The 25,172-nt window shown below is 39.1% G+C and overlaps 1 protein-coding gene across 1 annotated transcript in view; it reads right to left on the bottom strand.

The window, feature by feature from the left end:
* The window catches only part of LOC149829463 (putative prolyl 4-hydroxylase 6), a 44,799-nt gene that overhangs the window by 17,261 nt on the left and 2,366 nt on the right, over positions 1 to 25,172 (bottom strand). Inside the window, exons 3-4 of the mRNA XM_090015955.1 lie at positions 16,777 to 16,834; positions 16,596 to 16,700 (exon numbers count right to left, since the gene is read on the bottom strand). Coding sequence (XP_089872081.1) covers positions 16,596 to 16,700; positions 16,777 to 16,834 — 163 coding nt within the window. The remainder of the gene's footprint in view (positions 1 to 16,595; positions 16,701 to 16,776; positions 16,835 to 25,172) is intronic.

The raw sequence follows: 25,172 nt of genomic DNA, 5'->3' as shown, positions 1-25,172 counted from the left end.
TTTGGCTTGTATTAGAATTTGAAATAAAAGTTTAGTTTTAGTAAATAGACTTGCACAAACGCTCTGTAAATGTTCATTTTACTTCTGTAAAGCTCGTTGGGTTGTTTAATACCCAATCTTAGAAATGAACAGCTTACAGTGTCACACCCTAAGACATGACCAATTTCGAGTGTGTGTGTGGTGGTGGTTGGGGGGGGGGGGGGGGGGGTATGAGAGCACTATGATTAAGAGCCTAGGTTTATGAAATGTGTCTTAAATTGGGACATAGGTATGAGATAAAATGAAAAGATAATGTGTTATTAGTGATAAGTAGGTTATATTGAAACTTCATCTTTTAATAAATAGGAACATAGCATGGGGAGACCAGCTGGATCTAGTTCAACCTCCATGAAAAATGTCTTTGAAGTCTTGGAGAGTATAGCTGGAATTTTGCAGCAGCAAGTGTCACAAAATGGACCTAAACAATCAACTCTAGGAAATATTAATTGTAATATTGAGCAGTTCAAGAAATTCAATGCACCATCCTTTCCATTATTTTAAAATACTATTATGTTACATTTGTGGATGATTTTTCTAGAGATACTTGGATTTATTTTCTTAGGCATAAGTCAGAAGCTTTCCATTATTTTAAAATTTTTTATGCTATGATAAAAAATCAATTTAGTTCTAACATATCTATTTTTCAAACCAATTCAAGGAGAGTATGTTTCAAATGATTTATAAAATTACCTTGATTTAAATGGTATTTTTCATCAAAGATCTTGCCTAAACAAACTCAACAAAATAGTTTAGCAGAATGAAAACATAGACACATTATAAGAACTGTTAGAACCCCTTTGATTTCAAACAATGTACCAAAATATTTGTGGGCCGAGGTTGCCCTTATAGTTGTTTTATTTCATAAACAGAATGCCATCTTCTTTCTTAAAAAACATTACCCTTGTTGAAAAAAGTTTTTGATACTCAACCAGATTACAATAAGTTAAGAGTTTTTTGTTGTAAATGTTTTGTTTTAAATGAAAAATGGGACAAACTTTCACTAAAAGTCATTCCTTGTGTTTTTATTAGATATGCTGAAAATAAAAAAGGATTTAGGTGTTCTTATGTTAAAAATAATAAATTATATGTTTCAAGAAATGTTTATTTTGTTGAAAAGGAAAGTTATTTGACTCTAGTATGCCTAAGAAAGATAATGAATATTCATTTCTCTTGAACTTATTGCCTAAAGAAAGTACCGACGATGATGTTGATGTGCTTGATCAATGTAACACCTGAGATTTTTTCATAATTTTTCTAAGAAATAAAAAGCTGAAATTTATGTTTCAAATTTGGGTTGAATTTTAATTTGGATTTAATTTTGATTTCAATTTTGTTTGAATCACAATTTGGGATTTAATTTTAATTTAGAATTGAATTTCAATTTAAGATTTAATTTGAATTTGGAGTTGAATTTCAATTTGGGATTTAATTTGAATTTGGAGTTGAATTTCAATTTTAGATTTAATTTCAATTTGGATTGAATTCTACTTTGTGATTTAATTTGAATTAAATTTAGGTTTAGAATTTCAATTGGATTATGGAAACTTGACCCATAGGGTGGGACACCACTCTATGTGGGCCCCTCTTGGATTAAGGAGTCCATTAAAAGGACTTGAGCAAGTCAAGCCAATTCAGGGTGGGGGGAACGTCTCTACCTACTTGCCTAATCTCACTTTCTTAAGCTTAGTCAATGTAGTTAATTAACTTCCTAATTTTCACATTTTAGTTAAGTCAAGCTAGCTAATTATTTTTATTATTCTATTAATAAACCTAGTTAGCTAATGTGATTATTTGTTTTCTTAATTATGTAGGAATCCTAATAAGCTAGGATTCATAAATATATCCCCATGCACAAAAAAGAAAACCCAGAGAAATTATAGATATTGTATTCAGAAGTGAATTTTGGGATTTATGTGTGAAGTTATTAAAAATAATTATACCTTTGATGAAGATGCATCGATTGGTTAACAGCTATGAGTTATCTCTATGAGGCCATGGATAAGGCAAAAGAGATCATTAGAGATAATTTGAATGGAAAGAAAAAAATTTACATACATATATAGAACATCATTGAACATAGGTGAACTGGAAACTTCATCAACTTCTTCATGTTGCAACATACTATTTAAATCATGCATTCAGATACTCCGCTACTTTTAAAATGGACAAGGAAGTCAACAAGGGACTTTTGTATTATATCGAAAGGTTGAACCCTGATTATAGCATTCAAGATCAAATTCATAGGGAAATAAAAACTTATGATAATGCATTGTATGATATGGGGAGACCTGCAGTAGTGCGAAACTGTGCCACAATATGTCAAGGTAATTTATTTTTTCTATTTTAATTTTAATTTCAAATTATTATTTAATTATGATGTTTTGTATGATTGTATATTTGTTAGTCTTAGAATTGATTTTTTATTTTCTTGTTATTTTTTTCAAACATGTGGTGGGCCAAGTTTGGAAGTGATGTTCCAAATCTAAGAGCTTTTGTCATCTGCATTTTAAGATAAACATGTAGTGCAAGTGTATGCGAGAGAAACTGGAGTGTTTTCGAGCAAATTCATACCAAAAGAAGAAACAGATTGGAGCACAAAAGGCTCAATGACCTGGACTGAGGCAGAGGTATATAAAATTGTAAAGTTTATTTGTTATTTTCATTCAAAACTCAACTAATTTTAATTTTTTCATGTCATCTTTTTAGGCAAATCGAAAAGTTATCAGAAAGGAGGCACAAAGAGCAATTTTATCCCATAAGTTTGGAATATTTTGATGAATTGGATACATGGGTTGAAGAAAAAGCAGAAGCTCTCTTGAATAAAGAGGATATTCAATAGATTAACATAGAAGGAGCACAAGAGGTAGATGATGAAGACCCCCACATATCTTGGGGACGATGTGGATCTCGAAGAAGGAGAAGAAGATAATAAAGACGATTATGATTATAGATGTATCATGTACTCATGTTTTATTAAAAAACTTGTTCTTGTGAGATGTTTTTATTTATGTAATATGAAAGTATGACTCTTGTGGTATGTAATAGAGACATAAATGCTTCATAATGTGATTTTATGTATGTAATTTGTGCAGTTCACCATTATTTAATGTAATATAAATTTTTTCAAATTTTTACTGAATGTTTTTTATTTTTTATTTTATTTTTTGAGATTTTTTTGAATTTTTTATTAAAAATTATGATACGGTGTTACTATTGGGTCGACCGATACGGGTAATGATACACTACTTACAACCTTGATAGTAATAACTTAAAGCCACATATCGTATACAAAAGCTATAAAGAATCACATAAGATATGTATAGGAACACATTTAAGCATATATGCAAGTGATTTATGTATAGGAACACATTTAAGCATATATGCAAGTGATCGATTAAGGCACTAAGGGTATATACCAAAGAGGCCACAATACAAAAAATAATATTTTATAAATAACAAGTATGCAATGAATCAAAAGTCTTTAATCATGAACACACATGCCGAAATATCTAAGTAGACAAGCATACTAAAGTGAACCATGAGGGAAACACTTATAACACCCACAAAGGGCAAACACAAAGAAGTTTTTCATAATTCTTAACTTCATATTTTACTAAAAAACTAAGTATACAATAAAAACATAATATTTAAATCTCATTCAAAATAGCTAAGATAATTTTCATTAAAGAGCCATGAGACTAAAAAAATAACACAAACATTGTAATATCGAGTATTTTCACACTTAGTTAAATTTTGAGATTTTTTTGAAAATTTGGCCAAGTATAGAAGAAAAATTGGTAGATTCTCGATTTTAGGCCGACGCTTTTGAGTCTGGGCTTGACCCAGGTCTCATTGTCAAAGCCTAAACGAGCCACTTAAAACGTGAGAAAGAGTTTTATTTTCAACCTTTAAATTCAAGCAAAATTTGAGTTATTTTTGGGCAAATTTCAGAAGCGAAATTCGAGTTATATATTGTTCGATGCGTCTCAAAATTCTGGGTGTAACGATATTTTATTCTCTTTGATTGGGGCTACGGTTGACCCGAAAATCACATTTTTTCAAAATTTGAACAGTTGTCGGTTCGGATCCGGATTTGGATCAAACCGGATCTGATGGATTTGATCCAAATTAATATGGATTTGGACTTTATCCAAGACCCATACTAATCTGGATTGGATCCAGCTCAAAACCCATTTGGAGTTTTGGAGATGGATTTGGATCTTGGATCCGGATCCAGATCCAGATACAAATCCATGCTCAACAAATTTCCAACTTTAAATTCATTAGATAGCTTTAAATTGGGGTTATTTAGTGTTAAGAAGTCATGTATGTAAAAAACATTAAAAAATTGGGTCGGGTCCGAACCCGACCTGGATCCAAACTGGGTACACGCCTCCCCCCGTGCTTATTTAAAGCACGAAGAGGGAAGGGGTTTTCATTCGAAAACCCTTCCCTCTCTCCCGCAACTCCCTCACTCTCTCGTTGTTTCTCTCTCAGTCCCCCGCCTCTTCTCTCTCCCCGTGCTCTCTCCCTCTTTCCGGCCAGCAGACCTCCGGTGAGCTGTTGTCCGACGAACCCCTCTCACCCTCGCCCGACTCTCTCTCTCGTCCGTCTGCTGACGCTGACGCCGGTGACCTCCAAGTATGCCCCTAACCCCCCTCTTCTTTTGTCTTCTTCGTCCCCCTTTTTTCTTCTTCGGCAAGACGGCAGGGGCAACGCCCCCCTGCCATCTGCTTTTGGTCGGTCGGCAGGGGCAAAGCCCCCTGCCTCGGTCCTTTCTCCTTTAGCAGTGGAGGGGCCGAGCCCTCTCCCTACCTTCTCAAAATGCGAGGGAGGGGCTCGGCCCCCTCCCTTTTTCCTTTTTGCCAGGAAGGGGCCGAGCCCTCTCCCTACCTTCTCAAAATGCGAGGGAGGGGCTCGACCCCCCTCCCTGTTCCTTATTTCGCCAAGGAGGGGCTGAGCCCCCTCCCTGTCTCCTTGTATGGGTTACGAGGAAGGGGTTCGCCCCCCTCCCTGTTTCTCCTTTTCGCAAGGGAGGGGTTGGGCCCTCTCCCTGTCTCCCTGCTTCCTTTTTTATGCAAAGGGAGGGGTTGAGCCCCTCCCCACTCTTGTTTGGGCCTGGGGTCGGGTTCGGCTCATCAGCCGAGCCCACCCTTCACCTTTGGCCGCTGCAGGCAGGGTTGGGCCCGGTTCGACTGTAGAGCCCACCTGCCTCTCCTGTTTCACCTTTCGAGCTCGTTATACATATTCATGCTTTGCTATCTCGCAGCTTGCACAACGGATCTCGCGTGCACAACGTGGCCCGAGCCCTTCGTTACTTACACACGAAGGCAAGCGCAACCCCGAGACTCCCCAAGGTAGGAGAAAGTTGCGCAATAGACTTTGGATGAACTGAACTAAGTTAAAACACTAAAAATGCAAATTAAACAATTAAATATATATGTATATATATATATATATATTTATAATAGTACACTTTTAAACTCAAGGACGCAGTTTTGCGATCCTTGTCCTCATTACTTTTTGTCATTTACTTTCGCCGTCACGTTTTAGTGCACAAGTTGATTTCCTTTACGCATTTATTTGGCTTGATACGCGGTTTCGCGTATCAAGCATCGCTTTCTGTCATTTACTTTCGTTGTCACGCTTTAGTGCACAGGTTGATTTCCTTTATACATTTATTTGGCTTGATACGTGGTTTCGCGTATCAAGCATCGCTTTGTCATTTACTTTCACCGTTGCGCTTTAGTGCACAGGCTGATTTCCTTTACGCATTTATTTGGCTTGATACATGGTTTCGCGTATCAAGCATCGCTTTTTGTCATTTACTTTCACCGCCGCGCTTTAGTGCACAGGCTATTTGCTTTTCTGCATTTACCTGCTTACGCATTTGTTTAGCTGAAGTACAGTCTCGTACCTCGTACATTGCATTGTGCATTTACTTGCTTACAACTCTATTGTTGGCACGTTTATGTGGTCGAGGTACAATTTTGTACCTCGCGCACTGCTTACGCATTCTTGCGCCCAATGCGCGTCTTTGCACTTTAAGGATTGTTGGCACCTTGCTATTGCACTGCCTTGTGTATGAGCTCGCATTTCCATGCTAACTTACACATGCGTAAGTTAAGACAAGAGGGAAATCTATTTCGCTTGTTTTGTTCCCAAATGACACAAGCGGCACTTATGTATTTTGGTTTTTAAAAAGGGATTCCTAAAAGCGAATCTGTGTTGCCAAATGTGTAGCCATGGTGAGTTGGATTTTGGAAGTCTCTGCCATTGCGAGTTTGCAACCCAATCTCCCGAATCGACATAATTAGGAGAGAGGTTTTTACTACCTCCGTTTGCGTATCTGATACGACTTGATTAACCCCCAGTTCATTGATACAAACATGTGTTTGTGTGAGATTCTTTTGAGAAACTCATATCCTGTTTATTGAACTAGCATCGAGTTATGCGCTGCATACAAATACTATGATAAACGAACAAGAGAGCAGTGGCAATCTCATAGCGTGCAAATAGCACAAGTGTTGTACATCAGTTTCGAAAGATAAAACTTGTCAAAGGAGTTTCTGCATTACATTGCATCTTTGTGAAACTTTGTGTTGGGGTTTCCTTTTTGTGAAACTTATACCCCTTTCGTTGTAGCGTACTCGTAGATATGTTGGCCATGTCAGTACCATGATGTTTGGATGAGACGGTCATGTGACCTTGAATCGTGCTAATGGCACAATGTTGTAATCACATAAATAGTGATAACTCGCCTTCACCAGCAAGATACTGTAGTTGAGTCAAACATACCAGAGCATGCAGAATGAGTCTTCAATTAAATAAAACCTGAAGCGCTCATTCAACTTGTTGTTTCCTATCAAGAGAGAGGATGAGACGGTACAAAAACTCCGATGGACAAGTTATTAACAACCACCCCTCGGGCAATGACTCTGTATCCCCAGTCATCGAAGTTAGGGGATGGGACTACTAGAGATTATCCTAGGTGGTAGATCCTACAGACTTCTGCAGAAGTATGATGCATCCGTTGTCTACGTATGCCTTTGGAGAATTCTCTTTTGGTCACCGACCGTCCCCTTAAGAGCGGAATCAACTAGCTATTCGGGGTATTTGAAAATACATGGCATAATAGACCCCCGAACTAGTCTCAGTTGTTTCTACGATTCGTGTTTTGTGCGTACCCACAGGCCAGCTAAGTATCAAAATGAAAGTTATTTTGTTGACTTCTTGTTTGCTTTGTACTATCTGTTAATTATGCTAATTGTAGCATTTACTTGTGTTGATGAACTGCTTATATTAATTGTAGCATTTACTTGTGTTGATGAACTGCTTATGCTAATTGTAGCATTTACTTATGTTGATGAACTGTTTATATAGTTTCTCACTTGTATAAACGGTTGAACATGATAGAATTAAATGCACACTTAATTCTGTTCTCTACTGTCCTATTTGTGCACCTACCAGTTTTTTGTTAGACTGACTCATTTCATGGGCACAGGTGATGAATAGGTTGCGAGACAGGCGATAGGGTGATTGCGAGATGGTTCGAGATCCCACTATTTTGTTGTCAGCTTGCATCATGTACTTTTGGGTTTTTGGCAAGGGTTTTCCTCATAAAAACCAAATTTTGTACAATCAGATCCTATTTTAAATGCAATGGCTTATTAAAATGTTTGTGAGTTACTTCCATGTGAAAATGGGGATTTTTACGCTAACGCACCCAAGGTTGTTAACTTGCCTTTCATCTTTCTTATTCAAAGAAAATTGTTTCCGTTGATATGTTAAACAAAACTCTTTCAAAAAATCTGATAAAAATAGAATTTTCCAGCCTTTTGAACTTTTAAGAAAGGTTTATAAGTTTGAAATTTTGGGCGTTACAACTTTGGTATCAGAGCGTGAAGCAAAACAGTGATTCTTGACCATCGAGCATTTGCATCGCGCTGTAAGTAAACTCATTTCCTGTTTTGTGTTTTTACTGCACTATTAGACTAAAACGTACTTTGCATGTTTACTTGGCGATTCTTGCTTAAGAAATATGAACCCTTCGGATGGTGCGAAGTGTGGGCTGAGCAGAGGCTCGCGAAGGATATGTTGTCTCTCAGTTAGGGGTAGAGGCCCTGTGGTGAAAAGACATAGTCGTCTGACTACTTGGTCGGAATACTGGATAAACAGGTCACCCCCACCCACCTTCATTGATTCTTGGGGCTTTACGCTTGCAGATGCTTACCAGGCACCGCTAGCCATGATTTGGGCAGCAGTGCACTTTCGAGAGGATGGTCGAGTACCATCACATGTGTTGGTTAACCAGCATGCCACGCTGGAATCCTCTGAGGTGGAGTCTCCCTGGCAAGACCAGATGGAGTGTGTTTTCTGTGGCGAAGAAGGGCACACAATGAGTAACTGTCAACTCAAAGAATCATACGACAGAAAGGCGTTTACAGCACAAGACTTGGAGGACACAGTTTCCTCAGTCTAGGGTACTATAAGACTGCCCGGGACTGATGAGCTACTACCTCCCTTGGAAGGTCTTCTAAGCAATGTTTCGCCTACTTACACGCCTTCACATGACTCTCCATTCTACACCCCAGCTTCACCAACATACGCACCAGACTCCTCCCCCCATTACTCACTCACATCACACCTCCACGGGCCAGAACTCTCTAACGAGGATTTGCACCTTTCTCCTCCCCTGTGTAGATATAGACGCACGGGCAACAAGAGGGAATACCAGAGACAGTTCACTAGTCATCCTTGAGAGGAGCTAGTACATGTTTTCAGTTGGAGTTTGCGAACTCCGTGTTTTTGTGGATAATGTTTCCCTTTTTGCTTATGTATCAGCATTGCTGGATTTTTGTAAACTACTCATGTTACGCATGAATATTACAGATGTTTTTTGCTTCTATCTCTAGCTCCTTCAATTTCTGATTTCTTGTATCATTTGTTTACTTCAAGGATGGAGAGGAACTCCAATGAAGATTTTGTTGACGAATGGTTGGAACAGCGGGGATTCGTGATGGATTCCCTGTGTACCCTAGCTGAGGCAATACGAAGCCAGGTTCATTCACAAAGGGATCAAGCGCCCTTCTCTGAACCAAGCCTACATACGACAGTGTCATATGAAAATTTTCTTAAGCTCGATCTTTGCCTGCAAGCCTGACCCAGACATGGCTGAGAACTGGGTTATGGAAGTGGAACGTGTTCCAAGTTTTATCGGTCCCCAACGACAAGAAGACCTTATTTGGACTTTCAGACTAAAGAACGATGCCCGCAACTAGTGGGACACAGCCCGGGATGTGCAGATTTCAGGAATTTTGGTAATTCCTTGGGAAGCCTTCAGAAAAGCTTTCTTGGGGAACTTCTTTCCTCCTCATGTGAGGAAAAAGAAGAAAGTAGAATTTTTGGAGCTCAGCCAGAGCAATTCAAGTTTGACAAATTACGTCGCCAAATTTCAGAAGCTAGAGCACTTTTGCTCCAACCTGTTCGAAGACGATCGCGAACGGGTGGGGACATTTATTCGAGGATTGAAGGAAGGACTCAGGCATCGGGTCCTAACTAGTATGCCCTCAACCTTCTCCGCGGCAGTTGCAGCCACCACCCGCCTGAGCGAAGACTGGGATCGCTCTAAGAACACCCAGAGCAGGAAGCCACCCGCTACGGGTGGTGAGCCAAAGACTCCATCCGACGACCAAGTCAAGCGGTCGCCCTTTCACGTAAAGATAGGAGGGAAGAAACAAGTTTCACTTTCAAAGTGTCAGCGGCCTCAGAGCAACCCTTCAGTTAGATAGCAGGCTGGCGATGTTTGCCCCAAGTGCAGACGGTCTCATTCTGGGCAGTCTTGCCCATGCGAGACAGACATATGCATGTAATATGGCAAGATGGGCCACTACATACGTGAATGTCGTAAGAAGGTGGTTGATGACCTCAGGTGAAACAACGGCGCACCTCTGCTCCCTCGCCCACCGCAACAGCCGCAACAACAGCATCAGTCGCAGCAACCACAGTCGAGCTGTCAGAAGAAGGCGTCGGGACGCGTCTATGCCGCCACGGTCGCGTAATTGACCAAGAGTGAACTCGTACAAGGTACCATTCTTGTCGCTGACCAAGCGACCTTCGTACTTTTTTATTGTGGTGCAACACATTCCTTTATTTCTACATTCCTTTATTTCTGTAAATTTTGTTGATCAATTGCATATACTTGTAAAACCCCTTGTTTATGCCCTGGACGTGTACAACCCGATTGGAAAAAACACGGTTTCTGCTACCTTCGTGCCTGAGTTGGACGTAGTCTTGGCAAACCAGCATCTGCCTGCCTGTGCAATCCTGCTTAGTATGACTGAATTTGACGTCATCTTAGGCATGGATTGTTTGCACAAATATCACGCAAAGGTCTTTTGCCGTGATGGAAAAATCGTTTTGTCTCCACCAGGATTGTCTGTAGGACCGAGGGCGAGGAGGGTGCGGCAACACCCTCCCCCCTGGTAAAGGGGTAAAGCAGGAGGCAGTGAGGGGGGGTCGGCCCCTCCACTACAACAAGAAAAGGATTGGGAGAAGGGGCTTTGCCCCTGCCTACCAAAAATACTCAGGCCCCTACCGAATGTTTTATCATAGGTGGCAGGGGGCGTCGCCCCTGCCGACCAACTATATGCAAGCAGCAGGGAGGGCGTCATCCCTGTCGACCTGCCAAACTGCCAGAAAATGACAGGCAGGGGCTTTAGTCCCTGTCGGTCGACCAAAAAGAAACAAAGAAGAAGAAGAAGAAGAAGACTTGGGGGGAAATAAGGGGTTTACCTGAGAAGGCCAGAAGGAGGAAGGGTGTCGTCGACGGGAGATGGCGCACGGGGGGTTCTGGCGTCGGTTGCTGGAACACAACGAGCGGGAGAGAGAAGAGGCATCGAGGGTTGCTAGCACTGGGTGGCCGGGAAACAGGAGAGAAAAGAGAGGGTCGAGGGATGGTGGCAGAGGGTCCCCGGCGGCGGTGGTCATCGGTGGCCTGCCAAAAATCACAGCAAAGAGGGAGAGAGGGGCGTTGCGGCAGTAAAGAGAGGAGAGGTTAGGATTTCTCGCATGAGAAACCCTAAAAAAAATATCGTGATAATATCATGATATTTTGATATATTCCCAATATTATCAGCTACCTTGAAATAGGTGATAATATCATGATATTTTCAAAATATCAGCGATATCGGTGACAGTGATATATATATATATATATATATATAGTGAGTGGTAGCTTCTCAATCCATATGTGCTTAATAAAAAACTCAATCTTGCTGAGCATCCATCATGCGTGTGATGGACATTTAGCATTTTTTTGAGCAAAAAACACTGAAAATTGTTCAAAAACCGTAAAAAGGGGATTTTAGTAATGCGGTGCCACTAAAAACAATCTAAACAATATCGGGTGCATCCCCGGCTGACCTTTGGCGGTGGTTTTGAGCGCCGCCAAAGGTTCTAACAGAAAAAGGACCTTTAGTGGTGCTTTAATAGCACCGCTAAAGGCCCTTTTGTGCATTTTGGCATCTTTTTTCCATTTTTTGTGTTGACCGTCTATCATGCATGCAATGGACAGTCAGTGTGATTATATTCCTCTTAAGCACGTATGGATTGAGCAACTATGAAATTTTCATATATATATATATAGTGATGGGAGTGTAGTGAAGCTTGGTGAGCACGAAATACCGGTGGATGATTCTTTCAAATATTTGGGATCTATCATTCAAAAGTATGGAGAAATTGATGGAGATGTAAATCATAGGATAAAGGTTGGGTGGATGAAATGGAAGAGTGCAACTGGAGTGTTGTGCGATCGTAGAATGCCATTGCGGTTGAAGGGAAAGTTTTATAGGACGACTATTAGGCCCGCTTTACTATATAGTACGGAATGTTGGGTTTCCAAGAGACATCATATTCAAAAAATGAGTGTAGCTGAGATGCGTATGCTGAGATGGATGTGTGGAAATACAATAAAAGATAAGATTTGGAACGAGGAGATACGTAAGAAGGTAGGCGTTGCACCCATTGAAAATAAGATGAGAGAGAATCGTTTACGGTGGTTTGGACATATTCGACGAAGGCCTAATGATGCTCCAATTAGAAGGATGGAGAAATGGGAAAATATATTAGTTAAAAGAGGTCGGGTAGGCCTAGGAAGACATGGATGGAGGTGATAAGAAAGGATATGAATGCTTTGAACCTCACCGAGGACATGGCATTGGATAGAAATGAATGGAGGAGAAGGATTCATGTGGAAGACCCATAATGATTTTCTTTGTTGGTTCATATCGCCGACCCCAATTGTTTTGGGATGAAGGCGTAGTTGTTGTTGTTGTTGTTTGTTGTTGTTGTATATATATATATATATATATATATTAGATTGTATTTAGGATTTATTTGTTTTTTGTACTTTATTTTAGTGACCAAGGGTATGCTGGTCATTTTGACCAGCTAGCCGTTGGGAGCTCCCCAACGATTAGTCGGTCTCTCTCCCCTTTTCTAGCTTGCATAAATATGGGACCTTCGGTCCCTATTGATGTATGTTTTATGCATTCTATGATCAATAAAATATTTATTTTTTGAGTGTGTGCTATTGTGACTCTTGTGAGTACCCTTTTGTGGGTTGTGTTGTGATCTTGCACTAGTAGGCATTGTGTTTGGCTATTGGAGATATTATTACACTCACGAACCACCAACACTCAATCCAACAATCTCATGAACACACGATGCACGAGGCTCTAATACCATGTAATGAAATGAAGATATGCAGAAGACAATGCCACTAAGGGCTACACAATTATAAGAGTGTGCACAAGGCCACAAAGGCAAGTACAAAGATCCACTAAGGGCAAATACAAGATCTCAACAAGGCACTAAAGGGCTCAAACACCTAAATAAATTATTTATTATCATAACAGTTTTAAGAAAAGCCTTATAAATGGGGAATTGAAGTCCCCAATATATAAAAGGGAGAGCCAAGAAGGGGCTCAACTAGCCGTTAGAGAAGACTAACAACTAGTTAAGCTAGCCGTTAGACTAGCTAACGGCCAGCATTAGAAGAATAAAGACAGAAATTACCCCAATGGGCATTTCAATCTATAAGAAATACAAAAAAAATACATAATGTATCCTAAAAATACAATCTAAAATATACATACACCTGGCTAATATATATATTAACACATACACATAATGTATATACATATTAATATATATTTACAAATCACTACAAATATTTTAACAGATTCGATGAGGTCTTATCCCTGCCCTGCTCTGATACCATGACAGAAATCGCCTCAGGATGTGTGCCATGTAGCTCTCACACAATGTGAAGGGGAGAAGAATAGAAAACACAAAGGATGGGAGAAAACTCAACAGACGTGCCTCAGTTCTTGGGTCACGTCCTTTTATATTGAAGTATATTTCTTGTGATACCAAAATACCCTTTAAACAAACAAATAATACATGTGCTCCAATATAAGAAAAGATACAAATACCCCTATGGAGTAAAAACAGTGACTACTTTAACACAATGACTTCTCTAAAACTTGCGACCAGTGTTATTAAAAACGCGCCTCAAGGCGCAAAAAGAGTGCCTCGCCTCAAGGTGAGGGCCTTTGTGCCTTGAGGCGCAGGTATAAAGCGCAATACCCCTGAGGTGTGCGCCTCATAGGCCTTAAGGCGCACGCCTTGAGGCGTGGCGTGCCTCGGACTGAGGCGCACACGCCTCGATTTATTTGGCTTCCAAGCCCTTATCTCACACTGTTTTCAAGGGGAAGGCTTAAAGGCTTCCATATTAGTGATATCTCCATGTATCTCCATAGCAATAAGGGCGAAACACGTTGCATTTCACAATCATTGCGGGCCAACATACTTCCAAGATTGTTAAGCTCTGTAACGGTTTGAACGCCGGAACGTTGGAGCCGATTCTCAATGATATGGAGAACGACCCAGGGTCTGGCCCAGCATTGCCAAGTGAGTATTCAAAAGTCCAAATTGGTTCATTGGATAAGGCTCTCATGGACAAAATATGGAGGAACTGCAATTACGCGGTGCGTCCAGCAATAGGTAGGGCAGAGGGAATTATAATGGCCTGGCACGAGGATTTGGTTGGTCTGTGGCGAATTTGGGAGATTTCTCAATTTTCATTCTTTTCCTTAATGGTGATCCCTTATCGTTCATCTTAACGGCAGTCTACGAACAGTGCATAAGTGCCCGTGAAGAACTTTTTTGGAGGGAGATTGAAGAGGTTGCTCGAGTATTCACCCCCACAAACTTTGAACTGTTGGTGTGGAGGGTGACTTCAACTCACTCTTGATAGTTGACGATTCCAATGGTGTGCAGCAATACACAAGGAATATGCGGAGGTTTGCTAAATTTTTTAGATTTCAAGTCTATCTGATATGCCTTTCCAGCATTAAAAAAAAATTATAGGCTTAATAATCTGATACGTGTGTTTGACAAAAAGAATAATTATGTAGAAATCCCTACTTTGCATGTTTTCGGTTTTGATGAATTTTTGTATTAAGGATATTGACAGAAATTTATTTATGTTAAGTTCTATAACAGGATATAGATGTATTAAGCCTAATGACAGTTTTGAATTTTTGTATTAAGCACATTGACAGAAAGTGATCTCTGTGTTAAGTTTCAGGGCAGTTTTGATTCTTTTTAGAAAAGAATAATTCGTTTGTTTTTTGTCCACAAGGATGCTTACTGATATTCTATGCTGCAGTTCATGCGCAGAATAATTCGTTTGCTTTTCTCATATTTTTTTCAGTATTTATTTGAGATTTTTTATTTCCTGATGGTTGTTGCTTCATCAATAAAGATTTTTTTTTATTTATTTATAATTTTAGATATTTTTTATAGTTTTTTTTAAGTTTTTTAAAAAAAAAACTTTGAGGCTTACTCTTCGCCTTAGATTTTGGTGGAGCGCCTCGCTACGCCTCAACGCTTTTCACAACACTGCTTGCGACAGTTCTTTGTCTTGTACCAGACCATGAAACAAGATGTGGTCTCAAGTATACCCCATAGCCTGTTATAAATCTTCTGGTATTTGGATATCCAGTCCAAATCTGCAACAAATAAACTATAACAGCAAGTGATGTATGTGGTTGCACATCAAATCGCTTTTTTTACACCAAAGCATCTGTAATGGTACCTTTTAGTGTATCACGTTTCAGGGCACATGCGTGTACTGTGATACATGATTAACTGCATACACCAACTCAGTTCTAGTAAAAAATATTGCAAAGCCCCTACCATGCTTCTGAACTTTTATGGCTGATCATGCAAATTATCACCCTCTTGGCCTTGCTATAATTTTGTATTTAAGGCCATGGTGCTCTTGGTTGATTTGCATTCAAGCATCCCAAAAAGTTGTAGGAGATCTTGTGCATATTTACACCACATAAGAACAAATGAATTCCTTGATTGGCCAACTAATACTGGACAAAAATGCCTTAAGATTCTCAAATCTTTATATGAAACCGATCATGTAGGGTCCTCTTTAACTCTTCAAGTCCTTTACAAGAACCACCTTTTTGGACAAAGAAAACCCAAAAAATAACTGAAACCCTGTCATACACACTCTCAAACTGCCATAGATGCACCCTCCTATTTCCCAAATTAAGAACATTCTAATCATGGAATTTACCACTGAAAAACACCTAAGAAAAATCCACAGAAACATGTAAAATACTCTGATGTCCTACCTCTTAAATGCCTCAAACTAGGTCAGAATAGAGCTCTCACTAAACCAGGTGTGACACCAGCATAGCAGCAGCCATAGTCTTCAAAACTCTTCCAAAATGCACCCTCATGGCTTGAATACCATGTACAACTCCCCAAATCCTCTCTAGATGTGATTCAGATATGATTTGGAGAGTCGAACCACATTATGAGAGCAAGAGAAGAGAGGAGAAAGAATGGGGAAGAAGATATAGTTTTCGGGTTCAAGTATGAAACCTAAAATGGTTGCATTAACCTCGGAATATTGTCTACATGATAGTCAATCAAACTAGTGAGGTCAAACATGTGGCCAAGCCTGGTCAAACTGATCATGAACAAAAATAACCCCTTCTTGACTGCTTCTTTTCTATCTCCTACCATATTCAATTTCAAATTATTAATGAAAATTACCATGTCAGTTAAGCACTGTTTTCAGTATCAAGTATCTTAACATCACAACAGTCGGAGATATCAAAAGTGACCATACAAATTTCTTGATTAAGTTTGTGGAAATAACATAACAAAAAGACAGGTCTCGCCTACCAGGAAAAGTCACTTTAGATATCAGAGATTAGTTTTGACAAGCATCACATGGTTGCATTAGCAACAGATATAAGCTTAAAAGAACCATCATAAACCATGGACTTTAATACCATGCCACATGGTGAAACATCTATTTAAGCAGTTGGGAATAATATTAACATAATCAACATGGTCATCATTTCCAAACAACAAAGAAACTTAATATCCAAACACATCAGCACTCAGACTTCTGTCTCCTAGAGGCTGATTCTAAGCATGAAATGTGGCAAAAGTTTCCTCACCTGTCCTTTGCTCAGGAACATTCCAGAACTAGTACGGATGTTACTCATAATGCTCTTGCCAGAATCATTGTCAGCCACCATAGATTTCTCTAGCTTCTCCCTTGCCTAAGTACAGAAAAAAGTTAAGATGCAATAAGAGCATCTATTGCAGATAAAAGCAAGAACAGAGAGGAATGAGTACCAAAGCTATAAGGTGGTCACATTCCTCATCAGAAAGAAAGCCACGATATATGAATGCCCTACATCAAAACAAAAAGTTATAAGTTAGATAAGAACACAAAGAATTTGGAGTTCTGAAAGTCATGCACATACAGTTTAGGGTAAGGAAGTTTCTGTTGTTGACCAAGATCAGGTACATCTCACCGAAGACCATGCTCAAAACAAATTATTCTCTCTTTACATGCTCATGGAGTTGAATATCAATGGTTAGAAGAAAGAACAAATGTAAGAAATCATAACAAAGAGAGCATCACTAAATTTATTCACCCTTTGGGATCATTAAATTTTATGTGTGAATACAAACATTATTGAAGTTGAAAAGAATACAATATTTTGTGTACACCATGTATTCGAGGTGGTCTGAAATCCAGACCATTTCTAGAAACAGGCTGGATCTTGGGTATAAAAAGTATGGATCGAAGCCCATTTGTTCCCGAATTTGTTTTATACTCAACCCATACAGTTCTATGATCTATCTAATCAATACTTGAAATGACCTGAACCTGAACCTATTTGTACCCAAATCCATTTCATACCAAATCCATTTTTATACACGAACCGAATGGTTTTGTATAATCTCTACTCAAACCAATCTGAACTCGAACCCAATTTTTTTTCAAACCCTTTTCATAGTAGACCTGAACTGAACCCGTTTGGGACCCAAACTGACCTTAGTCCCAAACCCAATGTACAACCAAACCCCTTTCATACCTGACTTGTGTCAAATAATTCACATTAATCCAGTCAGCTTCCCTTATAATAAATAACTTAATCCAATTAGTTTTCTTTAGAAAACATGATATAATTAGCTAAATGTTCTTTTTATCTCTAAATTTTTGCATGTTCTAGAATTGTTATTCTTATGGGTTTTTCAATTTACAAGTGTTTGTAGTGAAGGTGGTTCTCTATTGTCTATTTTTTTATGGCTTCTACCTTATATGACAGTGAAAGCTTTTCTTCAGATAATGAAGTTGGTCTATCTGATAATGTGCTTTCTCCCATTAAAGATGCTAGTTGTGTGCCAAAGGTTGGCATGGAGTTCGATAATGAACACATTGCATATGATTTTTACAAATTGTTTGCAAAGAAAGAAGGGTTTAGTGTACGGATTGGTTGTTGGAATAAGAATTGTAAGGGGGTGGTGACACACAAGACATTTAAATGCTCCAAAGAAGGTTATTCCAGACCAAATAAGAGTGGTATACTTAAGAAAAGGCGAGATAACAGGTGTGGATGTAATGAACGATTAGTTGTCAGAAGAGGTATCAAATATATGTGTATATGTATATAACCTGATTAGAAAACAGATTCATTTAAAACCTGACCCATTTATATCCGAAAGCATTAATTATACGAGCTCAAGTATTCATGAAGAGAGCATAGAAGGCATACAAGTGGGGGAAGAAAGTAGAAGCTTCACTCCATAGGGAAAAATGAAAAGAAGACTACAACATACATAGGGGTCGACCCCCTTGCCTACACTACTAATACAATTTGGACCAGCATGGCCATCTTACTTTACTCAAACAAATTTGATGTCTAAGTTATAAAACTGCCCCTATACAATTATAACAATATATGAATGGGTATTACCCATATACATAGAGTTACATTCCTAAACACTCTCCCTCAAGCTTGAGATGATATTAACACAATCATTCTAAGTTTAGAGAGAAACCTTTGGAATGCCTTTAAAGGCAAGCTCTTGGTGAAACAATCTACAATCTGGTGGGTTGTCCCCATATCCGACAACGAGATAACTCCCCCCAAATATGCTATGTCAGTAAAGTGACAAACTATCTCTATATACATTCTTTGTTCTCCAGGTTTTTGGCTATCTGAATCACACTTTGATTGTCACAATACAATGGAGTCCCACCACTGACTTTTGCTCCCATATTCTCCAATAACCATCTCAGCCACATAAGCTTATACTTAGCTTCTGCAGTGAACAATGCAATTCTTTGTTGTTTCTTACTTTTCCATGATATTAAATAACCACCCAAAAATATACAGAACCCCATAGTAGAATGTCGATCCAGGGAACTTCCTCTAAAGTCTGCATCACAATAACCTCTCAACTCTAACTTAGAAGAAGCAAAGAAGAATAAAACATAATGCACAGTATCCCTAACATATCTGACACTTCTCAACACTGCTACTTCATGAGTAGACCTAGGAGCACTCATAAATTAACTCAACATGAGCAAAGGTAATGTCAGGTCTAAAAATAGTCAAGTAGATCAAGATCCCAACCAGTTGCCTATACACTATGAGATCATCAAGAAGCTCTCTATCTATATGCCTAAGTCTCCAATTTAGTTGCATAAGAATGTTGACTCATTTCTTATTATTTGCCAATCTCGCTCTGCTAATCAAGTTTGTTGCATATTTATGTCGAGTCAACAAATATCCTATTTCTGAGTACGCCACCTCAAGCCCCATAAAGCATTTCAACTTTCCCAAGTTTTTCATCTCAAAGCACTCTGTTGCTCTTTATATACTAGATGAAGTGACAAATAGAGTGGGATCATGAAAACCGTAATGCCCCAAAAAACTTGAACTTGTAACTTTTTAGGAAAAGTTTGAAAGCTTTGAAATCAATAATTTTTCAGAGTATAAAATGGTAGTTCAGCGAAAAATGATATTTGAAATAACAAAATTACGAACCTTGGGCGCATTACCGGCGAATCTTCTCCATATAAGCATTGAAACCACATGGATTTGAAACAAAGTTTCTAATAATTTAAAGTTTATACCAAAAAAGGAATTTTCAAATGAAACCCTTATGCAAAATTACAAAACGTGCTCAGGAACAAAATGTCAAAAAAAAGAGTAGGATCTTGATATCATCACGTCATCGTCTGCCATTTCGACCTAATCATCACTTGCACCCCATAAAATGAGTCAGACTTATAAAAATCTGGTAGCTGCATAGATATCAAAATTCAGAACGAAACTAACATATGAGTTGTTTCTTTTGAGATATGCAATCCAGAATAAGTAAAATGAGCATGATAATCTTGTTTTGATATTAACTGTCTTGAGGGTACGTACACGAGAGATGTAGAAACAACCGAGACTGCCCGGGGGTTTGTTATTCTATGTATTTTGATACCCCAGACAACTAGCTGAGTCCGTTCCTAAGGGGACGGCCAGTGATAAAAAGAGAATTTTTCAGAGACATTTGTAGCAAGAGATGCATCCAACTTCTGCAGAAGTTCATGGGATCTACCACCTAAAATAATTTTTGGTAGCCCCATCCCCTAACTTCAATGACCGGGGACACCAAGTCAATTGCTACTCGAGGATCGTAGTTGTTAACAACCTATCCATCGAAGTTTTTGAAACATCTCACCCTCTCCCTTGACGGGACCAAAGAGACGAATGGATATGTCAGGTTCTATTTTAACTGACGACTCATTCTACATGCTTTGGTCTTTCAAACCAACTCGAGCATCTTGGTTGTAAAGGTGATCATCACTATTTATGTGATTTCCTTTTTATCATTATGCATTTACACACTATGAGGTTATCATAAACCTCTCATCTAATCATCGTAGTACTAACATGTCGTGCATGTCTGACAGTATTATTACGATGAGAGAGATATTAGTTTCTCAGAAGGAAACCCCAACATCATTTAGAAATTTCAAGTCTCGTGCTTTAAGCCGGGAATATTCGAGTTATTTCGGATACCAAAATGAAGGATCGAACATACGTACCACCTAGGGTTACGTAGTCGATGCCTTTCCATTACAAAGGTTTTGAGGAAAAACTCAATTGGAGCTTTGAAATCTCGCATGTGAAATCCTTTCTTTAAAAATGAAGACTTGGCGAAGATGCACAAATTTGTGTCCTTAAATACATGCAAGCGCAATATAAGGTAGACAAGAGTATGCAAAATTGCATATTTTATAGAATTATATATATATAATACATATATAACAAAGCATAAGCTCGTGCACATTACAGCACGGCGACAAAGTAAATGACATAAAGCAAGACTCGATGTGCGAAACAACACATTGAGCTAAATAAATTGCATAAGTGATGCACGATGCACAAAACCGTACATCGGCTAAATAAATTGCGTAAGCAGTGCACGATGTACAAAACCGTACATTAGCTAAATGAATTGCGTAAGCAGTAGCCTGTACACATAATAGCGTGGCGGCAAAGTAAATGACATAACTTTAAATGGATAAGAATACGCAAAACTGCATCCTTGAATTAAAAGTGTATATATATATATAAGTTAGAAGTGTTCTGTCATTTGTCCTCGTATACAACTTTTCCCTACCTCAGAGATAGTCGAACTCGTTGACGATTCCGAGCATAGGTTTTCAAGGGCTCGTGCCTTGATGAGCCTGTTATGTCCGTTGTGCCAGCATGGAGTGCTAAAAAATTATGTTGTGCTGCAGAAAGGATGGTATTAAAAACTTATCGGGACGATGATTGGATTGCAGGGGTCAAGCCCAATCCCAAATCGAGTCGACCGAACCGAGCCGAGCTCGGTACAAGAGGCGGGGGTACGACAAGGGTTGTCCCTATCGAGGCTCAGCTCGACTAAGGGTGCGACAGGGGCAAGCCTTGTCGAGGCTCATCTCGGCTGAGAGGGGTGCGACAGGGAGTGCCTGCCCACTTTTGGCCTGCCAGAAAATCCACAGAGAAGAACGAGGGAACAACAACCGTTAGGTTTTTGCTGCCTTTAGGGGCCTGAGACAGGGCAGGGGCCCCTCCTGTCTCATGTTAACCGAGGGTCGAGAAAGTGCAGAAGGGGCGGCGCCCTCATGTCGTGTGCTAACAGAGAGACGAGAGAGGACAAGAGGGACAGTGCCCTCCTGCTGCGTGCTAACCGAGAGACGAGAGAGGGCAGAAGGGGCAGTGCCCTCCTGTCGTGTGCTAACTGAGAGAGGGCAGGAGGGGCGGTACCCTCCTGCCGTGTGCTAACCGAGAGAGAGAGAGAGGGCAGGAGAGGCGGCGTCCTCTTGCCTGGGGTTAACAGAGGGCAGGAGGGGTGGCGCCCTCCTGCCTGGGTTTAATAGGGGGATGAGAGAGTGCAGGAGGGGTGGCGCCCTCCTGGTTGAGGTTAACAGAGAGAAGAGAAGGGGGGGAAGAGAGAGGGAGCAACATACCTGGGGGAGGTGGCGTTGGTCCCTGTTGCACCGGTGCGATGAGGGCTCTGACGAGCTAGAGGGGGAGCCGGGAAGTGCAGGGTGGCGTCGGGGGGGGGGGGGGGGAGAAGAAGAGTCAAGGAGGGAGGGGGTTTCTGATTTTGTAAAGAGAACCCCCCCCCCCTACGGGGGTTTAAATAGGCTACGCTATCGTGGTTGTGGCCCAGATCTGATTGGATCCAACTTGGATCCAAATTTTTATTTTTTAAAACTCGAATCTTACAAAAACTCTGTTTGATCCCAATCCTTTAACAGCTGAGCTGAATTAGTCAAACCCAACACGAGGAGCTTGCTTCAAAATATATAGTGCTCTTTCAATTTGCACATTATTTATTTTTTATCTAAAGTTGCTTGTGGCAATTACATGTACACTTCTTCCAAATCTTCATTAAGAAGGCATTTTTTACATCTAGCTACCACAAACCTCATCTTCTAACTGTTGTTAAAACAAGTAATGTTTTGATGGTGGTCATATGCATTACAACAGCAAATGTCTTAGCAAAATCTATCCTATATTACTTACTATAACCTTTGGCTACAAGACGATCTTTGTACCTCTTTATTGTACCATTTGCTCTGATTTTAATCGTGTACACACATTTGCAGCCAACTACATTCTTGTCTTCTAACAATTTGACCTTAAGGCCTTCATCTTCTCCCATGCATTCAACTCTTCACTCATAGTTTTTTTCCACTCTAGTTGTGGAATAGCTTCAGCATAGGAATTAGGTTCATGATACAACTGAGTCAAGGTTAGAACAATTTGATTTATACGAAACATAGCGACTATTTGACACAGACTCTTCTAACAGGGTACCACACCGACAGCTGTTGTTATTGGTATACCAAGAAAGTGACATCAGTGGATATTGATTTCCCTGATGTCCCGACATTAGATGTTAATTTCTAATATTCCGATGGATGGTGTTGATTCCTGATATCGGTCGAAGAATAAGTGTAAAACTCAATAATAAAATATAAATTGTGTGTTAAAGCTACAACTAGGAACCTAACTTAGAGCTTTGAGAATTATTGTGTCTGTTTTGAGTATCTACGGGTTTAATGAAAAATTGTACTAAAATTGTGTGCATTTAATAAGGACATGCATGCAAAAGAAACTCTGATAATAACTTAATATGTTATTCATGCATGCGCATTGAATCATACATCTTGATTGTTCTGTATTAGTTCATGCATTCATACGTATTTTGTCTCGTATAAAAATTGTTATTGTATGGTATTTGTTTTAAATGATTGAATGATAAATTGATTATGAAATTGTTGTTATATTCCTCTAAATTTATGCATGAATTGGGTTGACACTCTGCTTTATATTTGGATTTTTAGAGGAATTTGTACAAAGAACTTTGGTTCTTACCTTATATTTCAAAATGTTTTTCAGGAATAGGAGCTTAGTGATGGGGTGACTTGCTACATGGAGTTTGCGAGTTTACGTGACATGTTTAGATGTTCTCAACAGAGTGGCTCTATGTTACAAACTATTTATTTATTTTTGCTATTATGACATTTATTTTATTGAGTAATAAAGTTGTTCATTCCTTCGTTGATTCAATATACTACCTCTTGTGGTTTGGTGATTCTTAAATATGTGAAACCTCAGATTCTTGGGTTTGATTTCCGCAATTGGTTAAAAAAATCACTTTTCACGAGGATAAGTTGAAGTTGTTATAGAGTTGGTATCAGAGCCAGACCACAAAATCTTGCATTAAACCATTTTTTTATACCAATTTGTCTTTGTGTAAGACAAGGTTGGTATTTGAACCCTGTTAATGTAACACCCCAGGATTTTGAACCCGAAAAAATTAAGTAAATTTTTTTTCATCAGCGAAAACATTTTTCAACATATTGGATCCAAAAACCTTGGGTGAGTTACAGTCACTCAAATACACTAGCACTAGATTTTAATAAACGAGGAAACATCTCTTTATAAAACTTTTATTGTAGCATATAGAAGTTCATAGAAACAAAATACGAGCAGTACAAATTCTAGTCTTTTAAAAAGGGAAATGGAATGGCTCCCAGACTCCGCCACATCTCCCCGTCATCGCCCGGGTGATTCATTCAGTTTTTGTAATTGTGTACAGAGTCAAAACAACGCCCCAGTAGGAATACAATGACAAAGTACATGTATATAACATCATTTTCAAACAAATATTGTGTAAATTACAAAACCACTAAAAACACTTTAATACATATACATGATCAAGGATGTTATGCATGACTTAACAATGCAATAGAGTATACATCTATGACATGAGTGGCGTAAAATCCTTTCATTTAGGTTCTCTTTCTTAAATGGCATAAAATTCATTTAGGTTATGTACATCCTTTCCGGCCCTGGGTACCCAACACCTTCAACTTGGTATATGAGTCTTTTCTTCGACTGAAGCCTTATTCACTACCATCATGCGGTACCAGTGGTAGCTATCCTGTATCTCCGTGGCTAGGAAAGCAACCCTCTGTGCTTTACAATACCCTACAGCGCCTTTACAATACCAGAAAATGATGTCACAAAATTTTTAAAAATTATTTAAAATGTTTTAAAAATATTTTTAACTATTTTTAACAGTTGAATCGGCCTTGTAACGTATCTATTTCTTGCCATTACAATATGAATGGGCTGATTCAGACCGATTCGCACCGATACCGACAACATTGGCCAATATAATATATATATATATAGAGAGAGAGAGAGAGTGGGGTAGGTCTGCACCAATTTATCCATGTGCATGCCAATTTTCACTATTTTTCAATTCTTTTTTAAATTTTGGCAGTACAAATGTGACCTACACAATCGAATTCATTAGATTGGTGTTTGTATCATCTGATTGTGACCGATAATTAGACCTTTTTAAGTGTTAGAAAAACAACAGCCCACAATTTTTTAAGCTTAAAATATTATAAGTTTCTTTTTGTTGTAAAACATGAACCAAGGGCCTGGTTCCTAGTAAATGGACCATGACGGATAAATCTGTACAGTTGGATCATTGGAAAACGGTGACTATCACCATTGCACTCGGGGTGTGCATGGCTTATAACTTAATCTTTTTCTAAAACAACAATCGCATCAAGCATAAGGTTAGCCAGAAGAAAATCATCTAAACCATCATAAATAAGAATACCTGATAGTTCAAGTTCAATAATAGTCAAAACATAATTT

The sequence above is a fragment of the Nuphar pumila genome, chromosome 8 (genome assembly GCF_984573655.1).
Source record: "Nuphar pumila chromosome 8, dmNupPumi1.hap1.1, whole genome shotgun sequence".
NCBI classification, from domain to species: Eukaryota; Viridiplantae; Streptophyta; class Magnoliopsida; order Nymphaeales; family Nymphaeaceae; genus Nuphar; species Nuphar pumila.
This window is presented reverse-complemented; position numbering and strand designations above follow the sequence as displayed.